Raw genomic sequence first — 12853 nt, forward strand, 5'->3', positions numbered from 1 at the left:
AGTCATACAACAAAACTACTAGGAAAAATTGTCCTTTCTGCACCAGAAGAGTGCGCTGTTTACCAAACTTTGGTTAGCACTTCATTTATGTCCATTGATCCAGAGCTGTTCAGTGTCCAAACAACCACTAGATTTATCTAGAGACTAGAGAGGTCAGTGGATCAGAGGTGAAGCCCTCAGCAGTGATGACCCTTCGGCAGGGCTGCTGATTCGGGTTAACTCGTTAATCAGGTTACCCTGCAAATCCTGTTTGATGCGGCTGTTGGGTGTAACAAGTGGGTTGTGCTCAACACGTTTATAAGACTAAAGTTACGTGGTTAAGAGGAGCAAGAACCTGACATTGTGGACTGGCCATACCCTTTATTTTCTTTTGATCTGAAACCATTACCAAGGCTAACATTCAATATTAATAACAAGTATGTCAGGTAAATTCTTATTTTATTTTTGCGCATTCTATGGATAAAATAAACAATTTGCCTTTAACACTAAGAACCTCTACCATAACATTAAAGCTGCATTCAGCATTTAGTTTGTTTTATAGCTGTCGACTTGGACCTATTTATAAGATGAATTTATTCACCAAGGAAAAAAGTCCAGATAATGAGAGACGTATTCTGCTGGACATAGCAGCTCAGCATGAGGTGACCTCTTCCATGTAAAATAAATCTGTTTTTATTAGACTACTTATATGTCTGGAGTGTACAGGATTTTCTGTGTAAAACACGCAGACTATGCATCTTTAAGTGATCGGCCCAATAACTCGGTCGTTATTTATTGGCGTGAACTCCAGTATTTCTGTCTCTGTCATTCATTACTACCTCGTACAATCATTTCTATTTAGACAACGAATTCATATGAAGACAACATAATGAATTTAAGAAGTGAGTTTTATTAATCACAAACATACTGTTCAAGAATTCACACAGGATTTGTACCGGTCCCAAACCAATGGGACATTACATGAATTCAGTGAATGAAATACGTTTCATTTAAAATTCCAGCTGTCTCCAAAACAACCACAAACTCCACAGAAACTAAAATGAGTGAAAAACATCTGAACTCAGCTTCCAAAAAATCTTGCTCAAGAGTTACAAACAAAATAAAAAAAAAAAGAAAGAAAAGAAAACTGGGAGCAGAATAATACTGGAATTGGAGAAAATGCTCTTTTGGCAGTCAGTATTTGGTACAGCACACCCTGCTTTTTTTCTTTTCTTTCAAACCACAAAATTGTTAATTTTCTGTTTCCCTCACAGTACTCTAGCGACATATGCAGGGATATTGGGCTGTGTGTGACCCATAATGTAGGCTACCTCGCTTTCTAACTTACTATATAAATCAATCATATATCTCATGTCTAGTGAAACTATGAATTTCCAATTCCATCTGCTGAATTAACACTAGTGCTCTGTCCTCCTGAAACATGATTTCATTCTACATTTAGGCACTAATACATAATAGAATATCTACGTCAATGAAAAAAAAATCCTCAAATCAATGCACAACAACAGGTCTATTTACAAAAAATATATAATATTAGCTATGTGACTAAAACAGTGAGCACAGAACATTATCATTCCTCTCAAACACCTGTTATTTTCTAAATATTGACCTGGTTTAAGAGAGATGAATTGGATGTGAATTAGAAAAATTGTTCTGCATATTCCAATTAACTGCTACAGCATTTAACTATTGAAAACTGCATTATTGTCACTGTCTACAGAGGAAGGCACTTAAGAGGAATGATTTATGATTCTCTTCAGAAGTCAGCTTCAGAAGTTTTCTAAGAACATGGCAGAATAAAAAATGGTTTTACTCCTAAAATATAATCAACAGCATTTAGTTTCAGCGGATTGTACTCTTTAAAGTCTTCAAAAGCATGTGTGAATAGTCCAAATTTATCCACAATCACTGCTATGGAAGAAAATGTACGTTTACATGGTTCCATGTTGTTGTTTTTTTAATGTATGTAATAAGGCAGATCCCCTCTCTACCATGACCAATTCATTTTTCCATGTAAAGAGTGTCATATTTGCCTCATTCATCGTTTGGTTAAACCAGAAACTTCTGATGCACATTGTAGCTCACAGTGGATCTATATACAACCAGTACAGTTAGCCAACAAACAAACCCTGTAATGTTAAAAAGTAACATGGAGAGAGTTTCTCACTCAAATAAAAAAAAGAAAAGATGTAGAGCGAGAGAATGAGAAGAAGAAATAATAATAATAAAAAAAATAAACAACCTAGACAGTATATTCACTATATACAAGATAAACAGCTAGCATAGAAGGACACTTAAAATCAAGGATACGCAGCACTGGTCTTTCAAAATAATCTCCAGCTTTTTTGCAGGTGTTTTTCTGAAGATACTCGCTGTCTAAGACTATCTACAAACATGAACATGGAACGTCCTTTCACTATTGACATAAAATCCCAGCAGTGTAGTAAGTACATAAGACCTTTGATTGAAGCCGGTGTCGCTGGATATACAATTGAAAGGATTTGAAATCTGAATGGAAAACAAAACATCCACACATCGAGTGGTCTGGTACATTATTTGTTTGTTGAATGACTGAAACAGAGGATGGGAAGTTGGTGGAAATGCTTTCTTTCACAACCAAATAAAAAAAATACTGGCTTCCAGGTAAGCATTTTACAAATATTTAAAAAAGTAAAACTTTTTTTTTGTCTGTAGGCATTTTAAAATATATTCCATTAAAAATAGTCTGACAAATTTACCTAGTACAAAACAAATGTTTTAAAAATGACAGAAGATTCGAGGAAAACGTTTTCTTGCTGTATATCGGGTACTAATTTGAGTAAAAAGGGGCTGTAAAAGTTGAATTAAAGAAACAAGTAACATCTAGTGTCTTAAAACAGTGATCAGATATGATTATTTGTCACCTTTGGCAAATACAAATTGAGTTGTCGCAGACGTGCCGTAAATCGAGGCACATGCAATGGCAGCTCCGATGTCCTCATTTGAAGATTTATGTCTGCGAGGTATAAAAGCGGCAATAACTTTCAACGTAATTCCACATCTCTTCCATCACCCGTCTTCCTCCTCTCAGATGACAAACGAGGATTTGTGTCGGAAATCCCCCTGGAAGAGAGAAGATTGAGTAAAGGAGGTTTAACTGATTCCCTGTCTTAAACTGCTAGACTTTCCAGGAGATTTCTTAAGCTCTTGGAAGCCTTAATAAAAAAATTACATCTTTTGATTTTCCCATACCTCATCCTCTGTTCTGACATAGTCCACTCCATCTCCTTTCGCTGGAGCTTTATAACTGAGGAGAAAACATATTAACTGTCAGTTTTACATCTGCAAAACCTTTTAAGCCGACAGTCACTATTATGTATTTCAAATATTTGAACGGACTACATGTGATGTTAGGATGTTAGGACTGAGCTGGAAACATTCAGGAGCTCTTTGGGTGATGAAATGGAAAAAAGCCATAAAATGGTGAGTCAAAACTGTTCTAGGACAGAGTGTGACTCAAGACGGAAATGGCTGTCAAAGTCGTGTGCTTACTTGTTTCCCGTCTGCTTCTGGCTGGTGAAGTAGCCTCGTTTATAGGCACAGAAGATGCCCACTGTTATACACAGAAGGACTGTCACAACAACCACTACGCCCAGGATGATTCCAGCAATGTTGATGTCATCTACAAAAAAAAGGGCAAGCGTGAGATCATGGCTTTGCAGGGTGTCTTTATCACATGTGAAAAGGCGATCAAAATACATACAAACTTCCATCATCTGCGGTCCACATTCGGAGAACCCAGCCTCATTCCTGGCTCTGCAGTAGTATTCTCCAGCGTCCTCCTTCCTGACCGCACTGAATTTCTGAAGATCATAAATTACAGTGCTTTAAGTTGACAAATCATTTTTCACAATGTTTGGGCTCAGCAAAATGCAAAAAATTATATTTTTATTTAGCAAAGATGCATTAAACTGGTAAAAAATGAGAATGTTATAATAGTTTTTCAAATAATAATTGTATTTAATTGTAATTGAAATAATAATTACATTTCTCTTTATCCTTCTTTTCAAAATGTGCATTTTAAAAATTTGGTGCAATTTTAAATCAATTCAAATAATTTAATTATGGCTCAAATATGACAAGATAAAACACTGCAAGATATTAACAATGAACTAACAATGTTTCTGTGGACTAAACGTTTTTGGTAACATTTTAGTGTAGGGACCAATTTTCACTATTAACTAGTTGCTTAGTAGCATACCTATTAATAACATATTGGCTGTTTATTAGTACTTATAAATATGACCATATACTACATCCCTAATCCCTAAACTTAACAACTACCTTACTAAGTATTAAAAATCAGCAAATTAGACATTCATTGATTGTTAATAGTTAATGGTTTGTTAATAGTGAGAATTGGACCTTAAAAAAAGCGTGGTCACTTTATGAAAATTAATATACTAAATGTTAAATATTTGGTTTATTTTTGAACTCTTGCATCAACTAAAATGTTTTTAGTCACCTAAAATTAGATGTCAAAACTGATTAAAATGAATGAAATATGACGTGATGAAACATTAACTAAATTTAATGGATCTTTTCATCAAAAAAATTGAAACCTAGAAGCATCTTTGTGTACATGTATGTTATAAAAATAAGACAGAAATGTTGAACGAGGCTCTTGCAGATCTTAAAAGACACACAGTAAACTCTTCAGAGGTTGTCTCCTCAGGGGGAAGAGGCTGTACTGCAGCGCAGGTCAGACTTTAAAAAGTGGTGTGAAGGTTGACGAGGGCACAGAGTACAAATGCCAGAGAATGGCACTCTGGAATGTGCAAATGAGGGCAGCAGATTCCCTTCATGGCTGAGCCCATCGCACATCAACTGGCTCCCCAAAAATATCCCTACGCCTACCCCATCGCCTCTTTTTCTGAACTCACCAGAGTGCCCATCTCTCCGCTCAGGGTGTAGGTGGAGTTGAAGAACTTTGGGCTGCTCTTGGGATCCTCTGGGATTTCCTCCTTGTTACGGAACCACTGGTACTGGGACTTTGGGTAGCCCTCGTCCTCCAAGCAATGCAGCTCTGCAGGTTTGCCTACCGGGACGGACTTGGGTACGGAGCATCTGGGAACGACAGGCTTGACTGCAAGGCACACAAGAGATCATTTCAGAGAAGAGAAAGCATCCTCACACACATGCACCTTAGTGACTCCAACTGCAAGCATCCTGGCCAACTGAGCATGCTGCTCTTTCCCCTTTTAGACCCCTGATTAAACTCAGATGCAGTTTCAGAGGTTTCCTCATATAGCCCTGAACACGCCCTGTAGAGTTAGAGCTGCAAGCATCCTCAAATGTACGCCAAGGGTGGGTGCGTTGGCCCGCCGCTCCGTCTCACGTTACAGCGTAGCAGTTGGGAAGTACTAACAATGCTACATCTACAACAAATTCAAAATTCCTCTCAAGAGACCCATTACAGGGTGAACACTTCGTGGACTGAGCAATTCATGGATGTAGAATTATTTGAGTGGAACCCTCACCTCTTACAGTGAGTGATATCAAAATCTCATCAAAGGATTTCTGGTCGTTTGGGGCAGTGACTTCACAGCGGTAATCAGCAGTGTCGGCTCTTGTTGTGTTGAGAATGACTAAGGTCGCAGGTTCTCGAATTTTCGCTCTCTTTTCCAAGTCACCTGGAGAAATTGAATACAAGTGAGAAGATTCATAGCTGGCTGAAACAGTTGGATGAAAAGCTGCTAACACTGATACAAAGCAGTGTTTTCGTAAAATGTGGGACTTAAATTATACTCCAAAAGTCAAAATCCTTATTAAACACTGATAGAATGTGAGAAAACACAATAGGTTTAAATTTATTAAAAATATCTGAGTAAACTAAACACATGAATACTTTATAATAAGTTTCAATTTGACAACAGTAAAAGTTAAACAGTTAAACAATAATTAACTTGAACTAAAAATGAACAATACAACATTAATAAAATTTAAGTTAATGTTAATTTATTATAACTAAGAAATAATATTAATAATATATCATATAAATACTACATTATTCACTGTTCATAATTTTTGTTTTGAAAGTGTATTAGTACACATGCAAATTAACATTAACTTAAAAATAATAAACACTGCATTAACTGTTAAACTGTTAGTATAAATGTTAACAAACTAAAATGTATTATGCTTAGTTGTACCATATTTTTAATACATTAATCTGGGTTAATGTACAAATATATTATTGTTTTTTTCTCATTCAAATTTATGTATAGTACTTTTAATTTATATTTCATTGAAATTTTAGAAAAGGTTTGGGGTCAGTAAGATTTTCTTTTTTTTTGAGAGAGAGAAATTAATGCTTTTATTTAGCATGGAGGTATTGAATTGATCAAAAGTGACAGTAAAAAGATTTTTAATCTTACAAAAAAATCTATTTCAAATAAATGCGCTTCCTTTCTATTCATCAAATAATTCTGGAAAAAACCAATTCTCACTGTTTCCACAAAAATATTAAGCAGCGCAACTGTTTCCAACTTTGATAATATTAAGAAATATTTCTTGAGCAACAAATCAGCATATTAAAATTACTTCTAAAGGATCACGTGACACTGAAGATTGGAGCAATGATGCTAAGAATCCATCTTTTGCCATCAGAAAAATATATTAAAACAGAAAACAGTTATTTTAGATTGTAATAACATTTGATAACGTTACTGTTTTTACTGTACTTTTGATCAAATAAGTGCATCAGAGATTTAAAAAAATACATATTAAAAAATCTTGATAACCCCAAATCGTTGTATAGTGTTTTTGTTTAGAATTTAACATTATTAAAATACTGTTGAAATGTACTGTTATTACATGTTAAATATTGCATAAACTGAATGTTAGCAACTTGAACCTTATTATAAAGCATTACTCAATGTGTTGTACAACACAGTGTTCAGTAGAGTATTGTATAGCTTACCTGCTATTTCTTTGTCAAAATATACATAACTTGGCTCTCCCTTCTTAATCTTCTTCCATTCTATTCTGGGATTAATAGTGGAGATTGACTCTATCATGCAGGACAGCTCGATCGCTGCATGGGGAGAGAAAGCGAAAGAGCATCGTGAGCAGTTCCAATGGCCTGTTTAATCTTAGAATCAGCAGCTAATGACTGCTGGAGAGCAAATTACTCAGCCTTACATTCAAACTCATTGACCCATGGTTTAGCATTCGTCGTCTTGAGGATGACTGCCAAGGTGCTGATGTAGCCTGCAATGAGAAGACAAACAAACATCAGTTTTATGTTGAATTAACAACTTGACATTATGGGGGTGTCGTTAAGGTCTAAACCACATGTGATATTGGTACCAATGTATTTCTGTAAAGATTTCTGAAACTCAATTAACAGTCGAGCCCAGCGGCCAAACCCTCTACCCTGTCAGCACACATTCTTCGCATCACTGTGAGCTGTGAACGGATATGTTACCAGCCATTTTTAGTTTCACTCTCACAACAAACATCACTGATGTAAAAGCGTCCCACCACAAATAATTGTGTAGACTGACAAGCAGTCTCCATTCTGTTATGAAAAACAGCTGACTGCTTTAAAGTGAAGGCCAGGGGGCTCGCTAAGTTCATGTAGTCGCCAATGAACATGCTAAATCAAAAAGGTCAGCTTTGAAGTTCATACTAATTTTAGAAATGTGTGTCTCTTCGTTTTTGTCCAACATCAAGAAAATGTTTGAAAAAATTTAAATGAATCTAGTAATGAAGGTTCACAGAGGAAGAAAAACACTGTTATATTTGCATAGAACATGACCTATAAACCTTATCATGTTAAAGGTTAACTCCCTATGAAAAGCTGGTTGGTTAAAAGCTATTTTAGCACTACCATGGATAAGCAATTAAACACCATTCAAAATCAGGTACTGGAATAAGGTTATTTTGTGTCATAATCTTCCATATAAATTTCAAAAATATTGTTTTTTATGAAAGAGTATATATTCAGGGCACTGTAATTTTAATGGCCATCTGATTGCTAGGGATAATTTTTATGAATCTTTGATGATTGTATTTTGGGCCAAGGCTCTTGAGAATTCATCCATCTAACACAGAGCAAGGCTAGCAATACAACAGAAGTAGCAGCAAATCTGATTGAGAAACCACATCAGTGTGTTGTGGTAAAAAAAGTGAGAAAGACAATATGACGAAGATCACTGTCAGAAATATCCAAGCTTTTTATTTTTGTTCCTGAATACCATTATTAATTTACACAATATAACTGTGTTGTGAATATGCATTTTTATGTACACATTGACAGAGAGTACAGACTAATGTAATTCTTACAAATCAAAGTTTACATCACAGTAACAATTCTCAGTTCATTTCAAACCAGACAGAAACATGAAAAATGATTCAGTTGAACTTAGTAATGATTTCGGGATGATTTACTGAGTAAGTTTGAGGATGCTTCATGAGTCTTTTTGACCAAATCATTAAAAGAATCAATTCATACGAGTCATTTGATTGCGAATCAGGACATTGTGCACACACACCCTAGTAGGATTCAGTGTTATTTTAGTATTATTTATATACTATTAAGGTATTGATTCATTTTTCATATTATTATATTTTCCTTTTCCTTTTTTATTAGTTTAATAGTTTATTAGTTTAATTAGTTTATTATTTCTATTTAGCTCACATTTATTTTTAGTTTGTATCATTTCAGTCCGTCAAATTTTGCCAAGGCAACATTTAAACTTTTAATATAATTTTTTATACATTTACGTTTGTCAGCTAACATTTTTAGATAATAACAGCACCGGTTTACTCTGATGAAATCAGCATGTACAAACAAAGTTTTTCTGACTATATTTTGAATAATTGTCGCATATTTCTAGCTGTATTTGTGACCATTGTAGTGACAGACTGGGGCCCTGCATAGACTGAAAAGCTAAAACAATGCTGTTTATTGTGTATAAAACAGTATGAGATGGATGTCATACTTTAAAATATAAAAAATCGTCTTCAGAATTTCCTTTAGTCAGATCAATTAGGCATGACTAAATGTTAGTTTTTAATTCAAAACTTATAAGAAGAGATGCAGATAAGTGCAATGATGTAACAGGAAAGGATGCAGGATGTGCCCCAAAAGAACAATACATACCTCACACACAAACACATCCACAGATGCTTAAATGCTACAATCACATCCAGCCATATGGAGGACACAAAGGTCACTGGCCACTTTAGATGGGCAGGAAGTGGTGACGATGTCTCCCGTCTCCTTTTTCTGCCTGCCACATCCTGTCCTATCATATCATCAAATAGCAGGCTGGTGCTCAGCACTACCAAAACCATAGCTTGTGTCAGTAACGTTCGCCTCCGTATACCTCACCCGGTGATGTAAGATCTGTCCTGTCGGGTAAAGTCTCTGTGGTCTGATGCCATTTGAAGAATAATTGAGCCCTCAAACAAGGCAGGTGCTCTATGACCTACATATCCTGACCTCTCTCTTCCTGTTTGGAGAACACAGCTGGATGATGGATATGACAATCCTAGCCAAGCTTTAATCTTCCACTTCTTCCTTTAGAGGCATAACTGTTGGTTCTCTTCAGTAATCTTAGTGTAATGCCCCGGTAAAATCCTAGGCATTACTGGACTGAATAATATAATAGACAGAGAGAGCTTCCATGACTTAACCTAATTTCCATATCTACACAATGCATCTGCATGCTTTTAAACTCAATGGATAGTGTTTGTGGCACAATGTTGATCATCACAAAATTTTATTTCCACTTCTTTTTTATAAAAAAAAAAGAAAGCAAAGTCTGCCTAACAGTGAGGTGTATTGGAAGTGAATTGGGCTGTAAACACTAAAATACATATTGTTTCTATAGTATAGCCACAAGATGTAAACAATATGCATTTTAACATGATTTGATTGTGAAAAAATGCTTATAAACATTTTACGTGTGAAGTTATATCAAGCTATATTTATTAAAAAGAAACACACACTTGTTTTGAAATAAGTGTCTTATGCTCACCATTGCTGAATTTATGTGATCAATCAATCAATCAATCAATCAATAAAAACAGTATTATTGTGAAATTTTATTACAAATTAAAATAAAATTGTTCTATTTGAATATATTTTAAATATAATTTATTTATGTGATGGCAAAGCTGAATTTTCAGCAGCCTTTACTCCAGTCTTCAGTGTCACATGATCCTTTACAAATCTTTCTAATACACTGATTTTTAAATCTTTTGTAAAATTATAAATGTCTTTACAGTCACTTTAGATAAATTTAATGCATCCTTGATAAATAGAAATATTAATTTTACTGAACGATATCATCAAACTTTAGAACAATAGTGCTAGTGCTATTTAAAAAAAGTATAAGCTTCACATTTCTGCTCTTAAATCAGCCACACTTTTTTTTTTTTTTTTTTTTAAAGAAAAGGAAGGACAAGTGTAAATAATTTTTTAAGTAATCAATATCGCGCCTGGAATAATTCTTCAAAACCACACAAATGGACCACCTTGGAATTAAATTGAAAAACTACACAATGGTGAAAAAGGTCAACAAAAGGGTCGCCCTACACGAGGAGGCCATTTTCTAATCTTGGCATCGACATCTAACTCAGCATGACGGTCTATGGAGAAACATTACACCACAGAGAAATGAGTTATATGGCCAGAATCACGGGGCTGTTTGGACAGCCTCCACAGTGCAGCGTTTAAACCCCACCACACCCTGCATCGTGATCTGCGACCGGCGTGCAGAACCGCTGAAACACATTCTGCTCCGATGCAGCCTGTCAGAGAACATTCAACACATGCGGTTCACTCAGCAGTGCATAAAGTGGATAATATTCCTTGTTATTTTTAAACTGCAGCATTGATTCATTTTGCTGGGGGGTGGGGGGGTGGGGGGGGGGGGGGTGCTGTTCACTGGCTGAGAAAGAGATGCCCACAGAGCCATTCATTACACATCCCGGGTCTACTTCACTGGGATTTGATTGGATGTTGTTCGTATCCAACTGGAATAGATTCTAAAGCTGGAGGAGCGATATCACATGGAGAGCCGAACTTGGGCTCTGCCCCCGCAGCTTTAAAATGATCTGCATGTTTGTAGCCCTGAACAATTCATGATGTGCAAGAGGTCGCAAATCCTCCTCCACTGACACATGGATAAATGTACAGCAATATTCCCAGTGTGACTTTGCTGAGGAGTGCGTTTCTTACACTACACCCTCCGAGCCTCTACGCACACTTGTGTGGATGCATGGTATAAACTTGAGTGTTGGATTTCTAAACTATTGAGAAATAACAAAGGAGACAACGTGTTTTAAATTCACATTTCGTCTCATGGGCATTTTGGCATTTGTTTTTGTTTGACGCTGACAGGAGGAATTAAGGCTCTGTTCTGAAATCTATTGGGCTACCTACTGCCTACATAGGAAAGGAAAGGAAAGGAAAAGTCACTTTACTCAATGCAAAAATATTAATGCCCACTCTATTCCAATATTCTCCAATAAGCATACATTTACAAGAGGAAAATCAAATATGAAAATGCATTTCTGTTGAGATAAGGCTCCTTGTGAAGCCAGTCACCTCAATACTTGACATGGCGGTGTTAAACCCCCTCTACAAATAATCTCCTGCGTAGGACATCCCACCTGCTCCAGGGAAAGTAGCTTAGCTGACCTCTCAGAACTCACGAAAATAACGGCATCAACAGAAGTGTAGAGGTTTGCATTGAGTCAGTAATGGTGGTGTTTTTACAGCTGTGGACGGTTCTTACTCTCCTGATGCTGCACAAACAAATGACCTCAACGGTCTACATTTTTATCTCCTTTATTTACAGATTAGGTCTGTTATGGATTTATTTGCATGGGTGTTACAAGTCAGAAAGGTTCAACAAAGACTCTTTTGCATAAGCACATAAGATTAAAGAGAATATCTTCATCTGTAAAGGTCTGAAGTTGAATATTCAGTCGCTTACAGTCTAAAAAACTCCCAAGTTGCTGCAGAAATGAGAGTAATGACCTCTTGCTCTGCCCTCAGACTCATCAGTTTCATCTAATCTCAAGTGAAGACATCTAATAATGAAAGCTGAGAGGAGGGTACCTCAGGGAGTTAGACACAGTCATTACATTGGCTGTACATCTTGTTCATTTCTCTGTAACCCTCATGTTGGATCTATCTGTATTCTCTGGTTTTTATTCAATTGAGAAAAATTAATCTGTTGCACAACATATTCCCAAAGTCCCATTACTCTAAATGTTGTGAACTGCTAGATTTCTATCATGGAAGAAATGGGTTTGTTTCTTGTTCCATCAAGACTAAAAATAGTAGCGTTCAGCAAAGATAAGGCAATCTCCACAACGAAAATACCTCTGATATTCCTTCAGCTGCTGAGCAAATGTCACTAGGCGTCACTTCAAAGTGCAAGTGCAGGACAAGCAGGCATTCCTCTTCAAATGCACCTCTGATGAAAACACAACACAGACTTGCTGTGGTCTACAATAGGAGGAATGTTCATTCTCATTGTGAAGATGTGTAACCTTTGTAAAACACTTTTTTTACTTTTTAAAATAAGTAGACGAAGAGCAAGGGAATGAAACAGAAAAGAGAAAGGGGAATTGAGACACCTTTTTAAAGTTTTGACTATTTTTAACTCGACACAGCGTCTTAGAAACACACCACCTGTGGTGGGACGCACAGAAAATGGCTAGCAACCGCTTAAGATGTCTGTCAACACATAGATACTATATATGTGATATAGCCCAAAAATAAGCTAAACTAAATATTTTAAAATATTTTTTTAAATATATAGATTATATATAAATATACTGCACTATA

At 36.0% G+C, this 12853-nt stretch overlaps 1 protein-coding gene across 1 annotated transcript in view; it reads right to left on the bottom strand.

Annotated features, from left to right (window-relative positions):
* Window positions 1-869: 869 nt before the first annotated feature.
* Window positions 870-12853, bottom strand: part of LOC306862593 (junctional adhesion molecule 3B) — a 30469-nt gene continuing 18485 nt past the window's right edge. The window contains exons 2-9 of the mRNA XM_079405484.1: window positions 7183-7251; window positions 6962-7075; window positions 5520-5672; window positions 4923-5125; window positions 3743-3842; window positions 3532-3661; window positions 3232-3286; window positions 870-3102 (exon numbers count right to left, since the gene is read on the bottom strand). Coding sequence (XP_079261610.1) covers window positions 3067-3102; window positions 3232-3286; window positions 3532-3661; window positions 3743-3842; window positions 4923-5125; window positions 5520-5672; window positions 6962-7075; window positions 7183-7251 — 860 coding nt within the window. The 3' untranslated portion in view covers window positions 870-3066. The remainder of the gene's footprint in view (window positions 3103-3231; window positions 3287-3531; window positions 3662-3742; window positions 3843-4922; window positions 5126-5519; window positions 5673-6961; window positions 7076-7182; window positions 7252-12853) is intronic.

This window comes from Barbus barbus, assembly GCF_936440315.1.
Source record: "Barbus barbus genome assembly, chromosome: 43".
Classification (NCBI taxonomy): domain Eukaryota; kingdom Metazoa; phylum Chordata; class Actinopteri; order Cypriniformes; family Cyprinidae; genus Barbus; species Barbus barbus.